This window comes from Geotrypetes seraphini, chromosome 2 (genome assembly GCF_902459505.1).
Source record: "Geotrypetes seraphini chromosome 2, aGeoSer1.1, whole genome shotgun sequence".
In the NCBI taxonomy this organism is placed as follows: domain Eukaryota; kingdom Metazoa; phylum Chordata; class Amphibia; order Gymnophiona; family Dermophiidae; genus Geotrypetes; species Geotrypetes seraphini.
The window spans coordinates 228,184,254-228,203,975 of NC_047085.1; the positions used below are offsets into that span (position 1 = coordinate 228,184,254).

A 19,722-nucleotide genomic window follows, 5' to 3' on the forward strand; every position below is an offset into this window, starting at 1 on the left:
GGAAAAGTCTTTTTGTGTTTGTTTATTTTGTTTACACCACAGCACCAGTGTGGGTAGGAAAGGGCAAAGGGGGTGGGGTGGGTGAAGAGGCTGTAAAATAAACCCACCAGGATATTGGAAAAAAACCCACCCAATTGGGTAGGAAAATCGAATCAAATCGAGGCTGATTCGAATTGAATCAAAACTTTTTTCCTGAATCGGGCAGCACCAGTCCCAATAAATTCACTTAGAACCCAAGCTTTTATTTGATATCTTTCATATCACTTCTCTAGCACTCAGAGGACTCCAAGGATTTCTTCATTGGGCAGTGTTAGTGACCAAGAAGTCAATTTTGTTGTCTTGGTTGAAAGTGACTGGGCCCACTTTGGCTACCTGGAGTGTGCATATAATACAATTGCTATCTATGGAACGCCTTGACATTGCGGATCTGTCCTCTCAGTGTGGCTTAGTGTCAACAGACCTGGAAAAGGTTTTGGGCATCTCTTACTCCACTTGCCCAGAATAGAATCTTAAACTGAACATTATCCAACTCTCATTTTAAGTATCTGTGCCCTCTGTGGTTCCTAGCTGTCTTGAGCTTGGGAAGGAAGGGAGGGATGTTTTAGGGAGGTGGTTGGGGTGCGGCTTTGCCATTGATGGTTCCTTGATGCAGTTATGGGGTTTGTTTGCTCTTTAGTTGTAGCTTAATTGAAAGCTTTTATCTGAATGTATTTTGTGCTTTATTTCTCCCAATGAATATGATTCAAACATAAATTAAAGTTAGAGTTATATAAATACATCAATAATGTAGGGGTTCTGCTTGCAAGACTATCTGAATAGTATGAGCAGGAATTTTCATTTTTGAAGCACTGACTGTGACAAATTTCATCTGCTTCTTGCAGTTATCGAAGAAGCTGGTGTCAAGATGAAACTCACAGTGGTCGACACCCCAGGTTTTGGGGATCAGATCAATAATGAAAACTGGTTAGTTCCCAGTGTCTTCCCCTCTCCTTTTCATTCACTATCTGATGTATCCTCCGTCTCTCACCTCTACATGCTCCAGCTATGTCTCTCTTTCTACCTCTCTTCCCCACAGCCCTCTGTCTGTCAGTCTCCTTAGCAATTCTTCTAGACCTGCATTTCTCTGTCTCCATTCACTTCAAAAAGAGCAGCTTTTCAGAATTCTCAACAATTATAAAGGGGATATTCTGACACTTTGGGGGCACATTTGAAGCTTTTAATCATATTTGGAAGGGCCTACAAACATATTAAGTTCTGCTTTCTCTTCAGCCCTGCCCTGAATCCAGTAATTCACCTTCCTACATATATTAAGGTAACCATAGGGCTCCAGAAAAAGAAGAATGGATTGAGACATCCAGGTTTTACTTCCATTGCTTTCAATAAAAGTAAAACCCGATGTCTCAATCTGTCCTCTTATTTCTGGAGTCATATAACCCAACATATAATGCATGGCTTCTATTTGCAGCACCAAGGCCTCTACCCCAAATAAATGCACTGCCTTTCAGTGCAGGAGTAAGTCCAGTGGTTTCTTTTCTCTCTGGTAGCATGACTTGTGAAACTTTCTTTTACCTTGTACCATTGCACGACAATCTTTGTTTTAAAATCAGCAATTCAGTGTTTTCGGCCTCCTCCTCACTTTTCTATATCTCTACCGCAATTTCTTCTGATTCTTTCTCGGACTTGAGCCTGGTATTACTTCCTATCTTTCTGCCCCTTTCATTGTGCTTTATTCACATTTATTGAAAGCTTCTATACCGCTAATGGCTGCATAGTCAATTCAGAGCAGTTTACATTAGCTTCAAATGTGGTGTTGCGATACATGAGCTTCAGTAATGGTGTTACTGTACCAGGGGTACAGTTTATGTGTTTCTATAATGATGTTACAATACCTGAACTTCAGTGATGGTGTTACAATACATGAAATAGTGTCACTATACATGAGTTACAATTTAAGGGCTTTTACAATGGTGTTACAATACACGAGTTTGTACAGGCTCTACACATTATCATTGCCATATATGTGTGTCTATCAGATTACTATATTTACCCTATATCTACATTTATCCCATATATTTATACCATAATATATTTATTTTATGTATATACATTATACTTTAATTGTCTGTGTTTTATTTATTTTATATATTTTGCATATGTGAATTTTCCTGTTTTCATTTTTTGGAGAATGGTTCACTTTTTAAAATCACTACAATAATGGCTGCAACAGCAGCCCATCGGCTTTTAACATGAATTTTTGAGAATCTAGCCCTGAGTCCTGTACTGCTACTAATACAGTTTCAGTGCTCAGGTGTCTTCTGAACCCTGATTGGGTCTGGTCTAGCTTTGATACATTTCCTAGGAAGTCTGATATTTGTTGGCAGGCCAATTTGTCTATTAGTTTAAATATCCATGGTTGGTTGGCTACTGGTCTGTAGTTGGAGAGATCTTCTAGGTCTTTTTCTTTAGTTTTTAGAATGGGCTTGTTGATTAAGAGTTTCCACCTAAGAGGGACCTCTCTGGACTGTAGTGATTTATTGATCAGGTCTATGAGGTAGGCGAATTCCGGGCTTTGAGCTCTCTCATTTGGCATATGCCAATGGATGGTGGGCCAGGTTTCACTCTTCTCAGTAGTTTCTTCAACTGGTTCTCTGTGCATGGTTCAAACTCTTCCACTGTGTCTCCTGTTTCCTTCGTGTGTCTATAAATATGTTGTTATTTAGGCCATTGTTTTTCTGTATCCCTTTTATTTTCTCTGTGAAGAAGTTGCTGAATTTTGTACTAGTTAGGGCATTTGGTGATGATTTCTTTTTGGTTTTCCCCCAGCACACCATATACTACTTGGTAAAGGGTTTTTGTGAAGTTTTCAGCTTTGAGGATCTTTCTTGAGAGGAATTATTTCTTTTCTTATCTTTCTGATGTACATTCTGTTGACTTTAATCCAGGGTTTGTTTGTTTTTTTGCTTCCTTGTCCTTGTCAGATTTCCTCCATTTCCTTTTGACTCTTCTTTACTCTTTTTAGCTTCATGATTTCTTTTGGTGGGGTGAACCCATCTTTCCTTATGTTTTTTGTACCTTTAATGGGGCTACTTCTTCTACACTATGGTACAGTGTCTCGTCCCAGTGTCTTACCTGTTCTGTGAGGTCAGTGATCTCTGCTTTTACTTCTCTGAGGTGCATCTCCAGTCTGATTTGAATTTGGTGTTGTCCATGAATCCTCTCCCAGCAGCGAAAAGGGCGAACAGAATGCTAGGAATGATTAAGAAGGGGATCATAAACAGATCTCAAAAGGTTATCATGCTGTTGTACCGGGCCATGGTACGCCGCCAACTGGAATACTGCATCCAACACTGGTCGCCGTACATGAAAAAGGACATAGTACTACTCAAAAGGGTCCAGAGAAGAGAGACAAAAATGGTTAAGGGACTGGGGAAGCTGCTTACAACGACAGGCTAGAGAGACTGGGCCTCTTCTCCCTTGAAAAGAGAAGACTGAGAGGGGACATGATCGAAACATTCAAGATATTGAAGGGAATTGACTTAGTAAAGACAGATTGTTCACCCTCTCCAAGGTGAAGAGAACGAGAGGGCACTCGCTAAAATTAGAAGGGAAAAGATTCCGTACAAACGTAAGGAAGTTCTTCTTCACCCAGAGAGTGGTAGAGGTCTGGACCGCTCTCCCGGAGGCTGTTATAGGGTAATCCCTTCAGGGATTCATGACAAGGTTGGATAAGTTCCTACTGGAACAGAACATACGCAAGTAAGGCTAGTCTCAAATAGGACACTAGTCTTTGACCTAAGGGCCGCCACGTGAGTGGACTGCTGGGCACGATGGTCTGACCCAGCAGTGGCAATTCTTATGTTCTTATTCTTGGTTTCATTTCAAATGGTATTTTATTTCTTCCTATTTTCTGGTTGTCTTATCCCAAAATGTATTAAGTGGTAGGCTGTCCATAACACTTTCATAGATATGGGGTTGCAGTCCCCTATAAACTTCTCTGCCAAACAGTATATCTAAAGTGTGTCCTTTTGTGTGTGTGTTTTCCTTAACTGTTTGGTGTAGTCCTAGGCCAGGGGTGTCCAATGTCGTCCTCGAGGGCCGCAGTCCAGTTGGATTTTCAGGATTTCCCCAATGAATATACATGAGGTCTATTTGCATGCACTGCTTTCATTGTATGCTAATAGATCTCATGCATATTCATTGGGAAAATCCTGAAAACCCGACTGGATTGCGGCCCTCGAGGACCGACATTGGACACCCCTGTCCTAGGCCTTCATTTGCTGGACTATCTGTTGGGCTTTTAGGCATGCTGGGTCATCTATATTTAGATTAAAGTTGCCACATACACAGAAAGATAATTTTAGGTTGACTTCTGCGATGAGGTTCATGTTGTTTTGCCAATTTTCTGAGTCTAGTTTGGGGATGATGTATAATATCATTATGCCCATTGAGTTTCCTACTCTAAGTGAACATTCTGCTCCTGTTGGTTGGGCCTTTTTCATTTGTTAGTATCCTAGGGTGGATTTGTGTATTACTGCTACACCTCTCCTCTCTTATCTATTCAATTTTGAAGTAAGATATGATAGTCTGGTGGACATGCCTCGCTTATGACGACCCAAGTTTCCAAGTTTATTCAATATTTGATTAATCGCTTATTTTACATTCTAAGCGATGTACATAGTATAATAATAAACATAGTATAATAGTACATAGTATAATAATAAACATAAACCCCCACTGTTGTCTGTGAGCCAAGATTCTGTTATCACTAGGAAGTGTGTTTCTCTGTTAGGTCTGCGATCTGAATTCCCTTCTTGTTCATGGATCTCGTGTTCAGTAGGCCTCCTCTCCATGGTGAAGTTTGTGTTTGCTAGTTGATGTGTATTAATTGTCTGTTTTTTTTCTTTCTGTATTTCTCCCTGTTGAGCCCTTTTCCAAAGCACATTATTTGTTGGGGGGGGGTGTCGTCCTAGTGAAACCTTCTTATCTGAGCTCTGTGCCTTTGTTGTGGTGTGTAGTGTATCTAAATTAGCCTACAGTCAGGTTAAGTCAATGTACAGTTAGACTTATATAGTACTCTAGCATTTAGCAGTTAGCTTGAGTTATTCTCTGTCTTGGAGGAGTGTGTGGCACAGTGGTTGGATCTACAGCCTCAGCACCCTGGGGTTGTGGATTCAAACCCCGCGCTGCTCCTTGTGACCCTGGGCAAGTCACTCAGTCCTCCATAGCCCCAGGTACATTAGATAGATTGTGAGCCCACCGGGATAGATAGGGAAAATCCTTGAGTACCTGATTGTAAAAACCGCTTAGATAACCTTGATAGGCGGTATACAAAATCCTAATAAACTTGTCTTCTCTCTCCCTGTTCCTCCTTCACAGCTGGGACCCCATAGAGAAATACATCAATGAGCAGTACGAAAAGTTCCTCAAAGAGGAAGTGAACATTGCAAGAAAGAAAAGGATCCCAGACACTAGAGTTCACTGCTGCCTCTACTTCATATCACCCACTGGCCATTCGTATGTGAAATCACTATTCTATATTACCCACTGGATTCTAGTGAATAGATTTTAAAATACTGAATGTGCTTTAGAGTCCCTATAGATCATGGGCTTGATAGTCAGCTGGCGGTGATCAGCGTTTTGCTGACTGCTGCCAGTGCTAAACCTAGAAATTCAGTGCTGAGTCGTATCCAGACTTTGGCATTAAATTTCCAAGTATTCATAGTTGGCTAACAAATGTTTGGGTACCATATGGCCCAGAAAAAGGAGGATGGATCGAGACATTGCTTTCAGTGGAAGTAAAACCCAGATGTCTCGATCCATCCTCCTTTTTCTGAAGCCATTTGGTAACCCTAGATTAAGTGCAATATTCAGCACTTAGGCCCTCTTTTACTAAGCCGCGGTAGAGGTTTCCGTCATGACCCAGAGCACTACATGCTCTGACGCTACTCTGACACTCATAGGAATTCTATGAGGGTTGGAGCATTAGCACTCCAGGCCACGATAGAAACCTCTGCCGCAGCATAGTAAAGCGGGGGGGAGGGGGGGAGTTAATCAGCCATGGGTTACCACATAAAGATAAGACTGACTTTTATACTGTCCTATTTATGCAGTTAACCTGGCCAGTTAAGTGCTGAATATTGGTGACGGGATAATCGCGTGCCAGACGCCAGCGTGCCAACAATCCAGCGCCAACAATTCGGTGCAAGACAGAAGCGTGCGGGGGAAAAAATAATTTTTAAAGAGCTCCGACTGGGGGTTTGGGGTGGCAACCCCCTCCACTTTATTGGTTAGTGTTCGCGCTGCTGTTGCGGGGGGGGGGGGATGAAACCACCCACATTATAGAGAAAATGGAACTTTTCCCCCCAAAATCAGAAAAAGTTCCGTTTTCTCTATAATGGAGGTTTCCAACCCCTCCGAACCTCCCTCCAACAGCAGCGCAAACACTAACCAATAAAGTGGGGAGGTTGCCACCCCAACCCCCCCGTCAGAGCTCTTTAAAAATTACTTTTCCCTCACACGCTTCTGTCTTGCGCCGAATTGTCGGCACTGGATTGTTAGCACACTAGCGTCTTGCGCGCCACTGACTATGAACCCTGAATATTGGCCCTTAACTGGCCAATTGCAATTCCTCCCTCCCCCCCGAATGCCCCCCAAATAGCCAGTTTTGCTATAAGCACTAACCAATTAAGTGTCACTGAAAATGACCGGTTAGCCCAAACAGGCACTTTAACTGTGGCCAGGAGCCATTTCTGGCTGGTTAAATTTGTTGAATATCGACCCCCCCCCCCCATTACGTATAAATGTTTTGAATAATGGCATTTATCTGCATACGTGTGCACACATGCACCTAACTGCCAAGACCCTGTGCTATTCTGTAAATACCCACTTAACTTATATAGTGCCTACTTGCAAGGGGTCTACACAAGGGTGAAGCCTGTGGGCAACTCACATAAAATTTAAATGGGAAAAAATATCATAAGTTATTGGATTTCTTAATTTACCACTATTGACGTTAAACCCCCCCCCCCCCCCCATCTAAGTCTGACTTGGATGTTTCCAGTTGGATGTCCAAAGTGAAAGAAACAGAAACAATCATTTTCAAATGGCAACTGCTGGACGTCCATATTGTTTTGAAAATTATCTACGTAGATGTCTTGGCCACCGGGACATCTAACTTTATACCCCATTTTCAATCAGAAAAACATCCATCTTGAAAATGTCCAAATGCAAACCATTTGGAGGTGGAAGGGGGGGCCAGCATAGTACTGGACTGGCCACACTGACATCCCAAGCATTAGGACACCTTAGAGGTCGCTGCTGTGAATTTCACATAAAGGGTGCCAGATGTATAATTTATGGTGAGTCCCCAAAACCTACCCTACCCACCTGTATAGTAATCCAATAGCCCTTATAGCTGCAGGTAGCACCTATATTGCAGTATAGTAGGGTTTGGGTGAGCTCACACTTTCTACCATAAATGTAGTGGTTAGAGTGGCTTATGGGCCTTGGTCATCCTATGGTTCATTAACCCACTCACCAAGTAATTGCACAGCTGTGTGTTACTCTACTAGACTTCCCCATACCAGATGCTGCTGTTCTAGAGTCAGATATGTATCTTCTTGTTTTCATTTTTGTGTAGTGTAAGGGGGTCAGTGAACACTGAGGGCGTGTGGGGGTGTCTTACCTTGATGCATGCAGTGGTCATCTGGTCAGTCTGAGCCCCTTTGTGATACTTAGATGCTTCTAAAACAGGTCTAGCTCCAGGACATCTTGCAAAACATTTGATTATTGCTGCAAGACGTCCAAATCTAATCTGCCTTTAAGTACTCCCAAGCCTGCCCATCACACGCCTCCAACACACCCATCTTGAGCTCTGGCCATACAGAGGCTGGGATGCCTCGTTAGATGTCCAGAAAGTCGATTCTGATCGGCTCATAGGCATCCCAGCAATTCAGATGTCCAAATGCCAATTTAGGATACTTTTTGGCCATTTATATTTTTTGATTGTGAGATCCATAAATATTAAGTGGTGTACAAAAAGAAATATGCATATACACAGTACAAGGGGTGTTCAATAATTTGTTTTATTTTTCAATACAGTCTCTTGATAGCTCCATACACTTTATTCACTTTTTCACCCCTTTGAAAAGAATTATTCTGTTTGACCTTCAAACCAGGATGTCATAGCTTCTTTGACATCTTCATCACTTGAAAACCGCTGTACCACGGCGAGATTTCTTCAAAACTTGAAACAAGAAATAATCCGAAGGAGCTGGGTAAGGACTGTAGGGTGGATAGTTCAGCTGCTGAAACCTACATTCTCGGATTGCAGCTTGTGATTGTTGTGACATGTGCACAGGAACATTGTTGTGAGTTTTCCTTGTCTGACTCCTGCAAAGTGATTACTGTGTTGGCATAACTCTCCCCAGTTATGGTTGCCTTGTGTGGCTTGAACTCCAGAAGCAAAAGTCCTTCATCATCCCAGAAGACAGTTAACGTGACTTTGCCTAGCGATTTTTCTGTCTTGAACGTTTTGGGGTGGGGGATGAATTGTGCTTTCATTACATTGACTCCATTTTGGACTCGGGATCTCTATGATAGACCCAAGCCTCATCTCCAGTCACCAAATGATGAAAAAAATTCACTTGGTCTTCACAGTTCTCTTGACAGTACTGGAGCATCGTTGGCCTTCTGACATGGCGTCAGCATTCTTGAACCCCATCTTACACTAATCTTGGACATGCCCAACTTTTCATGAATTATTTTCCAAACTGTACTTGCCGAGATGCCCATTTCTTCAGCTGTTTGGGAAACCTTAAATTTGTCTTTCTGACAAAATTAAATCCTCGACTTTCTTGTATATTTCTGTGGAACTTGTTTCCACAGGTCATCCAGCATGAGGGTCATCTTCAGTGGATTCTCTACCCCACTTAAACTGCTTGCTCCAATATTTTACTTGGTAGGAAGATGGGGTAGACTCATTATTAACTGCAATCATGTATTCATGGATCTCCTTTGATTTTTTTTCCCCCTTCTTTTGTGAGAAATTTTATCACTGAACAGTGCTCTCAGTCTAGCAGTTTCTTACTTGATTCGCACAAAGACTCTCCTGACATCCTGTCTCTTGGAAAGTTAAACTCACACTGAGCTGCAATTGTGCATGAGTAACGTTGAGACATGTCACAACATGAACAGACTTGTTTCAACACGCTTGCTACTTTCTTTCATACTAAGGTAGATAAATCATTGAACACCCATTGTACATCCTCATACATCATATTACAGTTACATCAACAAATGCAAGAATGACAAATCATCAGAACAAGATCCCTCTAGCGATCCATAATGTCTTACTCATGATCTATTCTATAGTACCATATTATTGTTACAAAGAAACATGATGGCAGATAAAGGCCAAATGGCCCATCTAGTCTGTCATCTGCAGTAACCACACTGTCTTCAATGACTTCCTAAAAGTTAGATAGGACATGCCATCGAAGAATTTGTGAAACACTGAATTCCACAAGGCTGTATCAACATATGAAAATGCTTGACTTCTCGCTGAAGCGATTTTGGCTTGACCAAGGCCAAAGAATGAAACCACTCCTTCTGAGAGCAGCATAAAGATCTTTGTGGGCAATATCTCAATAACATATGTGCAGATCTGCAGTGTTTAGGCACTAACGCTTACTCCAGCCCTATGGCTGCTGTAAGTGCTCGCACCTTTTATGCATGTATTTTACCTGTTACGCTAGTATTCTATAAAGGAATGTGTTTGTTTATAGACTAAGCTCCAACTAGGTACCCTTCAGGCACCCAGTTATAGAATAGCCCTTACATATAACTCACTCTAGCTCCACTGATGCTCTAGGGCAGGGGTAGGGAACTCTGGTCCTCGAGAGCCGTATTCCAGTCAGGTTTTCAGGATTTCCCCAATGAATATGCATTGAAAGCAGTGCATGCAAATAGATCTCATGTATATTCATTGGGGAAATCCTGAAAACCCAACTGGAATACGGCTCTCGAGGACCGGAGTTCCCTACCCCTGCTCTAGGGTCTGTGTGTATTTTCCTGTATATCTAGTAAATACAGATTCTGTCCTGTATATACCCCATTTGCTTCCATTGCTTTTTCCTATATATTTACACAATTGTTAGGGCACCTCTTTGATCCTGCAGATTGTTACAAATATTGAGGTGTTAATAGAAAGCAGGGGCAGAAAAGGCCTGGAAGCTGTGTGGCATTTTCATATGTAAGGATGAATCAGCATGCAAAGTATTTATGGCCACAAATGAGATAAGAGTGCATGAAATTATGTGGAAGAGAAGATTACAGAAAGGAGATCATGGGTAAAAGTATGTTAGTGATATTCACTCTGTCTTTGAGAGGTGCTAATGGATCAAGTTATCAGGATCCCTAATAAATATGGATGAGAGAGATTTGCATGCCCATTGAATATTTATTAGGTATATCCTACCTAACCTGTCAGAGGCCCTTGAGGTCTGGGAGTTGAAGACCAATTTGCTATGGGATAGTCCTTTGCTTTTACCTGACTGCAGTTCTTGCTTTTTAGATGGGGGTGTCTAATCTTGGTTCTTCAGGGCCCCAACTCAGTGGGGTTTTCAGGATTTCTGAGGGGAGTTGAGGGGGTTGGGTGTTGGTTGGCAGTGGGGGAGATTGGGTATCTCTCCCACTGCAGGGGGAGGGGGGTATTGATTGTGCGGGAGAGATTGGGCATTTCTCCCACTGCTGAGGGGAGTAAGGGGGGTGTTGATTGGTGGCGAGAGAAACTGGGCATCTCTCCCGCTGCTGGGGGAGGGGGTCAGTTGGGCGGGAGAGATTGGGCATCTCTCCCACTGCTGGGGGTGTGTCAGTTGGTGGCAGGAGACATTGGGTATCTCTCCCGCTGCTTGGAAAGTGTGTCAGTTGGCAGTGGGAGACATTTGCCATCTCTCCCGCTGCATTGACTTAGCATGCAGAGGTTTTGCATAGCTTTTCTCTATCAGATTTGAGAACCAGGATAATGGGACTAGATCAGGGACTTCTTGACTCCTACCTAAGGATAAGGACCTACCTTTCCAGCTGCATATGGATTCCCTAGGACTGTCCCCTTCCAAGAGCTGAACCAGGTTTCCCTTCCCCTCAGGGTTCTGTGCCTATCCTGGGGAGAAGTGGATCCCATTATACTTATGAAGGGCTTGGAACATGGGGGCATGGCAATACAATCGTCACAATATTCATTGTGCAAATTCTGAAAACCCGACTGGGCAAGGGCCAAGGTTGGACATCCCACCCCCAACCCCACCCCCTGTAAGATGTGTTCTGGTATTTGGGGAAGGATAAGGTAATAGGAGAACAGGGGAACATCCTGAAATAAGACTTTCAAGGATATAAGCTGCTGTATGAAGAAGAAAGGGGGAAAGATAAGGCTCTGCAGGATCTCCTCTAATGTGAGGCCATTTCTTTGGATGCAGCTTACGCCCTCTGGATCTGGAGTTCATGAAACATCTTAGCAAAGTAGTGAATATCATCCCTGTTATTGCAAAGGCTGACACCATGACCCTGGAGGAGAAGACAGAGTTCAAACAGAGGGTATTAATAAAATATTGAATATGTTTAGACAGTATTGCCTTCTAGCAGTGGAAATTGTTTTAGGCAGATGGCTTATATTGTTTTATTCTATTCATTCAGTTAGGCTGTGTTCATTTCATCATTGTATGTGTTTATGTAATCCATCTCATTTTAGGTGGGCCAGAAACTATATTTTACATAAATAAAAATAAATAAATGGACCACGCTGCATTTGCATCTCCATGGGAACTATTTCCTTCAGCGATGCAAGTGCTAATATTCTAGGGCTGATAGCAGAGCAGTACTAGAGCCATGCGACTCCACTGCTGAAATTCTAGATCAGAGGTGTCCAACATTAGTTCTCAAGGGCCACAACCTGTTGAGCCTGGATAAACCCAATCAGGTTTTCCCCAATGAATATGCATGAGATCTATTTGCATGCACTGCCTCTATTGTATACAAATAGATCTGATGGTTTTTCATTGTGGAGGAGTAGCCAAGTGGTTAGGGCTGTAGCCTCAGCACCCTGAGGTTGCAGGTTCAAGCCCAGGGTACTCCTTGTGACTCTGGTCAAGTCACTTAACACTTCATTGCCCCAGGTACATTAGTCAGATTGTGAGCCTGCCAGAACAGACAGAGAGAAATACTCGAGTACCTGAATGAGAACCATTTAGGCTATAAGTGGTATATAAATACATAAAATAATAAATAGTATTGGTGAGGCACAGTGCTGTCAGATGAAGGCTGAACAGAATGCACTGATGTTTTTGATCACTCTTATAAATAGGTCCGCAAAGAACTGGAGGTGAATGGGATTGAGTTTTACCCACAAAAAGAGTTTGACGAGGACCTGGAGGATAAAACAGAGAATGACAAGATCAGGGTAAATTCATATATTCAACTTTTTTTTTCAATGGTTCTACAATTCCAATTTCAGAGGTGTGGCATTACATCCCAGCGCGATTTACTGAAGAACAATCAACCATGCTGGAAGCGATGTTAAAAAATGACATCACTTACAAGTAAACACACTAGACTTGGTAGGTCAATATGATTCATGATCTCATCAATTGGATCATTCAGTTGCAAAAGTCTTGTCAAAAATGGTCACACCTATCATAGAATTTCTTTCAAAAAAATTCATAACTTATCCAACGTGTATACAAGATGTTAACTTTCAAATTAATGCCCACACAGAACAAGAAGAATTATCTTCTGCTAGGGCCATGTTCTTTAAGGATAACTCATAAACCCAGAGATTCCCCTCTTTAGTTTTGCTAAAGTGAGTCTCATTCTGGAGGTGCACAACACAGAGCTCCAGTATAGGAATTTTTCAAGAATTTTCCAGAAGAATTTCACTATACAGGGAGTCCCTGAGTTAAGAACGAGTTCCATTTTTAAAACTGTTCTTAAGTTGAATTTGTATGTAACTCAGATCTTGTTTCTCTTCAAAAAGCCATGGGCTGTGGCTGACCAAAAGCCTTCCCTCTGAGCATAGAGTAGTGGAAAACTCTTTTTTTTTCCCTAGTATTCTTCCCATATTCTCCACCTCCTTGAGGCCCCTCTTGCATCCCTTTCCAAATGTCCCTTTCCACTATCCTCTCCATCACCCCATCCAACATTTCTCCCTCTCATCTCTCTTCCCTATGCATCTCTACCTTATTCCTCTCCCACTACCATAACATAACATAACTTTATTCTTCTTAAAAGTACAGTATAAACTTTTACTTAACATATAATTCATTAACATGACCAATGATTCTCTCTCCCTCCCTATGCCCAACAATTCTACTCTTTCATTTCCCCATGTGCCCCATCTCTCTTTCCCTCTCACTCAGACACCCATGCCCAACAATTCTGCCTTTCTATTCCCTCCTCCACCTCAGCATGTTTCACTCCCTCCCTCCATTCTTCCATCCTATATCCCAAGTCCATGCTCTTCTCCCTCTATTCTATGCCCGTGTTCATGCCCTGTCCCTCCTTCCTTTGTCCAAAGTGTGCGCTCCCTCCCTTCCTTTTGTGTTCCAACATGTCTCCTCTCTCTCATGTCCCAAAGTGCCCCTCTCCCTCCATTCTGTGTCCCAAGTCCATGCCTCCCTCCCATTGGTGTTTACCTTCTTCTGGCCGGCTTCCTCCTCCTTCTCCTCCTTCCAGCCACACTCGTTTCTCTTCATAAAGCTGCGGGTAATGGCTCCCACATGCAGCCTGTGGCTGACTCAGAAGCCTTCCCTCTGACATCAGAGGAAGCTGCCTCCAACATCAGAGGGAAGGCTTCCAGGTCAGCCATGGGCTGTGCGTAGGAGCCATGGCCCACAGCTTTGTGAAGAGAAATTAGTGCAGCTGGAAGAAGGAGGAGGGAGCCAGCCAGAAGAAGATAAACACCCGCAGGAGGGAAGCATGAACTTGTGACACCGAATGGAGGGAGGGAGGGAGAAAGGGGTTTATTGGGACACAGGAGAGAGGAAGAAGGGCGCGTTGGAAGACTGAAGGGAGAAGCAGGACCCCGTTCATAAGTATGAGTCCGAAATAAGTCAGACATTCATAATCCAGGGACTGCCTTTAGTCCCTCTGTAAAATCTCCTAGTGGTTATGTGATGCAATTATATTACAACTAAATATATCCAGAATCATAGGTTTGAGTAGGTAACTCTTAAAACCAGAGTGTGTTTCTCAGTCCCAAAGTTCAATACAATTTTTAAAAATGTATATATGTGTGTACATAAAAACAACGTAATTTTAAAAACCTGTTTTCACTGGTATCGTCGCTTTCTTGACTGGGTACTGCTAAGTTGTTATCCCATCACCTGGACCAACAGCTCCTCTGAAGATCCAGATGTTAAATCTGTAAACAAATGAAAGGAAATAAAACCTTAACCTCCCTAGATGAATGCAGGCTATAGTGAGTGTCTTCTTAGGCTAAGGCTATGTATTTCTAACTACAAGTGCAAAAGAATAAATAATTTTTTTATCCCTAAGCTGACCCTCCCAGGAAAACCCCCCAAAATACAGCTGATATGAAATCAGCTCACAGAGTTTCAACATACACATTCACACAATATCTGAGCAATCTCAGCTTTATCTGCATATCCAAGTATTTTTGATTCAGAAATAATGAAATTCCTCAGTAATTATCTCACAGTCCCACAGAGCCTACCAGTATATCTGGAATACATAGAAGCATGACGGCAGATAAAGGCCAAATGGCCCATCTAGTCTGCCCATACGCAGTAACCATTATCTGCACAGTAGAACCTGTCAGAATTCCAAGACAAGAGATCAGTTTTAAAGATTTAGACTTTCATTTCTCAGAACATTCAGTTTTCAAAAAAGTTTCAGATTCTCCAAACTTCACATAACAGTGTATACTAGATTAGTAATCACCCACTCACAACTCTTGTCCTTTCACCTTGCTAAAATTGGTGAAGGATCCCTTCATCAACTCAATCCTACCCCTTATCAATGCCTCACTGATGCCCAAATGGTTATCCTGGTGGGGGGGGGGTTTGAAACTGTGCGAATGACCATAACTCCAACAATTCTGTATTACTTGAGCATGATTCCTATTTATTTTTTCTCCCACTATATATAAAGATCTAGACAAGGAGATTAGTATTAGGTAATCTGAGTTGAATCAGAGGTCTTACACTGTGAAGGGATTAAAATTCTCTATTTCCAAGTACTTAGTACTTCTTTTTAGCAACAGGTGTCACAAATTCCAGTTTAAATTTTGAAACATACTTTAAAAGTTCTTATCAATTTTCCTTTGAAATATCCCAACTTAATTTAGAAATCTCAATAGATCAGGGGTGTCAAAGTCCCTCCTCGAGGGCCGCAATCCAGTCGAGTTTTCAGGATTTCCCCAATGAATATGCATGAGATCTATTTGTATGCACTGCTTTCATTGTATGCTAATAGATCTCATGCATATTCATTGCGGAAATCCTGAAAACCCTACTGGATTTCGGCCCTCGAGGAGGGACTTTGACACCCCTGCAATAGATCATAAGAACCAGTGGGTATTAGATAAGTTCTTGACCACAACTCACACAAAAAGAGCTGTATCCTGCTTTACAACTTTCCCAGTACACACCTCAGCTCAACAGCCCATAAGCAAGTTTAATTTGCAGCATTTTTCATAAAATCAAAGTTACAGGAAATATTATTTCAAAAATATCCACTCTTTCCACACACAAAAACTCCAGAGCACACATACAGATTTTCATTCAGCAGTAACATACCATTTCCTCACCAATTCCATATGTTGACATAAACTCTCTGCTCTCTAGCTCACAATAACAGTCCTGAGGCTCTTAATAAGACAGCTGCCATTGTGCAGCTTCCCCTAAGCTTCCTGCTGCAGACTCTCTGTGCATGCTCCTTGGCTCTGCATATGGGCTCATCCCCTGAGTAACTCCCAGCCCCATCATTCCTAGAAAGGTATATTATTCCATGTATTCCTACTAGAAGTTTAAGATCAGAGGACAAAAACGTTCTAGTAATTCCATTGCTTAATACAATAAATACAAGACAAGATACGATCTTTGCTGTTACCGTGCCCAGAATATAGAACTTTTTACCAGCACTTATTAAGGAAGAAAAATCGTTAAGTAAATTTAAAGGACTGTTAAAATGCTGGTTGTATAAGGATGCCTTTGAGACATAATTGTCGGATTCTCTTTTGACCCTGTTCATTGTAGAAACTTGCATTTACTTTGTCTCGGGTCTTGAGAAATTAAAAAAAAAAATCTTTTAAATTTCCTTTTACTTTTTTATTAAACTTTTAAAATTCTTACCCTCCCATTGTACTTACCTTTCGTGTTTTCTTTACTATGCTTATTGTAGTTCTCCCCACTTCCCCTATGTATAAGTCTGTAATGTTCATGTGTGTGTTGTAATTAATAACTAAGACCCTGTTTTTAATTGTAAATTTATCCAGATATCTTAACTCTTCCCCTTGTCCTCTCCCCTCCCTTGTAAATTCCCCCTCCCCAAAGTCTCACCCTCTCTTGTAATTTCTTCTGTCCAAAGTATCAACCATGTATACAGCTCCCTAAATTGCAATTCTCCTGGAAATGTCCAGTTAACTTCTTTGTAATACTAATTCCTAAACTGTACTTTTTCCTGGAAATGTCCAGTTAGCTTCTTTTGTAATCCGCCTAGAACTACAAGGTAAGAGCAGAATAGAAGTCACTAATGTAATATAATGTAACTAGTCTTTAAGCCCGTTACATTAACGGGTGCTAGAATAGATGTGTCTGTCTGTCTGTGTTTCTTTATCTCTCTCTCTTTGGCCGCTGTCTGTATCCTTCTGTCTCCCCCTCCCCCCGAGCAAAGCTGTCTGCCCCCAACACCCACCTCCCCCCCCCCAAATGTCTCTCCATGACCCTCTTCTGTCTTCCCCCCAGAGCAAAGCTGTCTGTCCCAAGCACACCTCCCCCCAAAGCAGCTCCCTTTCCCTATCTCTCCATGGCCCCTTCTGTCTCCCCCCAGCACACCCCTCCCCCCAAAGCAGCCCCCTTTCCCTCTCCCGCTGACTCTCTCTGGTCCCCTTTCTCTGTCTGTCTCTCTCCCTGCCCCTGTGTCTTTCTTTCTTTCTGTCTCCCTTCCTCCCGCTGTCTGTCATTTTTCCCCATTTCCCTGTGCAGCAGCATTTCCATCCCACTTCCCTATGCAGCAGCAACAGCATTTCCCTCCTATCCCCCCCTTTCCTGTGCAGAATCAGTAGCAGCATTTTCCCCCATCCCCCCTTTCCCTTCTCTTCCCTGCTCCGTTCGGCCCCTCCCCTTCTATTACTGCCGTTGTCCTGCTCGATCCGGCCTGCTCCTGACCCTCCCACCGCCGACAAATCTCGGGGCTCCGGCCGCGTAGGCAGCACTTTAAACACGCTGCTTCGCGGCCTTCTACTGCCGATTTTCTCTGCCGCATCTGTCTCCGATGATGTCATCAGAGACGCGGCAGAGGAAATCGGCAGAGAAGGTCGCGAAGCAGCGTGTTTATAGTGCTGCCTACACCGCTTGAGCCGGGAGGCGATGGAGAGGGCAGGGGGTGCTAGCGGCCGGCAGCCGCCGCTCCGCAGGTGGAGAGCAGGGAAGGGCGCGCATGCTGCCTTCCCCGCCTCCCTCGCTGCCTGACTGCAGAGCCGAGATTGAGGAGCCACCACCGGCTTCATGGTTAGGCGGCCAGGCAACTTCTGTCTCACAGCAATTCAGTCAGGCGCTGGTGCGGCTCGTGAGAGGAGCCGACAGGAGAGCAGGATGTCCAACGCTGGGGTCCAGTCCAGGGATTCGCGCATGCGCACTCATGCGCCCACGGAACTACTGATCATGGAAGCACGCAAATAGGAGTGCGCATGTGCGAGTTAGCCTTTTATTATATAGGATGTAAATTGCTTTGAATTTATGATATTGTGATACATCAACATTTTAATAAAACTTGAAATTTGAAACCCCCCTGTAAGTGCTTTAAGTTTATTATTTTTTCTTGCTGCACTTCCACTAGCACTGAAGCAAATGTAAGACTCCATCCTTCCAATATCAACACTGGAGGCAGTATTAGACAAGATGTTGCACTGCCGGAGGCACCATCCTTCCAGAGCTGATCCTATAGAGCAGTGATAAAGCTATGTAGAGCTAGTCTATTTACGTCTCTCTTACTTTTCTCCAGCAGGAAAGTATGCCATTTGCAGTTGTCGGCAGTGACAAGGAATTCCAAGTCAATGGGAAGCGAGTCTTGGGTAGAAAAACCCCTTGGGGCATCATCGAAGGTAAGAAGTTCAAATTAATCATTAGTTGTTTTTAAAAGAACTGCAAGCATTAAAAAAAACCAAAATTTTCCTAAAGGTGAATTTTCTTACTAGCCCAATTCCACAGGCACTTACTATAAGAGACCTGTAAAGCTAAGTTTAAAATTTCAAGTTTATTTAAAATTTCTTATACCGCTCAATCAACCTTCTAGGCGGTGTACAAATTCATAAAAACATAAAAAGTACTTTAGCTAAAATACAAGTTTAAGCTGACATTGCATCACCAAACAGTAACAATAACTTTCGAAGACTTTTAAAAACAACGACAATGTTCCTCTTCCTGCTGCCCACCCATTAGCTGGGTGCACTGCTTTTCTGGTTCTGCAGTGGTGGCGGCAGCAAACAACAAATATAAACCAGGAATTTGGCTATTGCTCTGTGCATACTACTGATGGCTCTGCCAGTCCTGCCCCTCTGAAATAGGAAATTACATCAGAAAGGGAGTAGAGCTGGGAGAGCTAGCAGTAGCATGCATAAGACAATGTCCCAGTTCCTGTTGTTTGTCACTGCATCACAGACTCAGGAAAGCAGTGAATCCCACAGAGTAAGAAGGGAGGAGGAGAAGGAAAGGGAAAGAGAGATGGACAGAATAAAAGAACCTGTGTGGGGGAAAAATTGGAAACTGTAGGTAGATGGAATAAAAAAAAGGGAAACTGAAGACTGAAAAATTTAAAAAATGACAGATCTGAATGGAGAGAGAAGCAGAAAAATGGAAGAAAGATGAAAGAAAATATCAGTGTTAGAGATGGATGTAGTGGAAAAGGTGAAGAAGACAAAGAGAGAGAAAAAAAGGCAAATGGATAGGAGACCCTGGAAAGAGAGTTGACATGAAAGTAGTAACTAGGACTGCATAATGGGCAGACAACAAAGGTAAGAAAATAATTTTATTTTTAATTAAGGATGAGGTACTGTGGTAGACATGTTAATTTATTTTTTCATGTACTGCACCGCAGACTTGGAATGCCCTCCCTATTTCTTTAAGGGAGGAGAAGGAATTTGGAAAATTTAAAAGTAACTTAAAAACATTTCTTTTCAAGGATGCCTTTGCAAACTAATTTTATTATCTTATTACCCTACTTTTTTATTATATTTTTTATTTGTTACCCTCTTGTATTTTCCCTTAATGTCTTTTCTTTACTTTAATGAATTGTATTTCATCCCTCCTCACCTAATGTTAAGAATATGTTAAATTGAGTGTAATTTAGTCCTTTTTAAGTATTTTATGTATTGTATTGTCACCTAACAAATGTAAATTTTAATATGTACATCGCTTAGAAGTCTGATTAAGCGATTAAGCAAGAAACCTAATAAACTTGAAACTTGAAACTTAATCTATTTTAAGGTGATAC

At 42.3% G+C, this 19,722-nt stretch overlaps 1 protein-coding gene across 1 annotated transcript in view; it reads left to right on the forward strand.

The window, feature by feature from the left end:
* The window catches only part of SEPTIN3 (septin 3), a 90,024-nt gene that overhangs the window by 45,288 nt on the left and 25,014 nt on the right, over window positions 1-19,722 (forward strand). Inside the window, exons 4-8 of the mRNA XM_033933870.1 lie at window positions 882-963; window positions 5,377-5,514; window positions 11,475-11,592; window positions 12,359-12,454; window positions 18,235-18,334. Coding sequence (XP_033789761.1) covers window positions 882-963; window positions 5,377-5,514; window positions 11,475-11,592; window positions 12,359-12,454; window positions 18,235-18,334 — 534 coding nt within the window. The remainder of the gene's footprint in view (window positions 1-881; window positions 964-5,376; window positions 5,515-11,474; window positions 11,593-12,358; window positions 12,455-18,234; window positions 18,335-19,722) is intronic.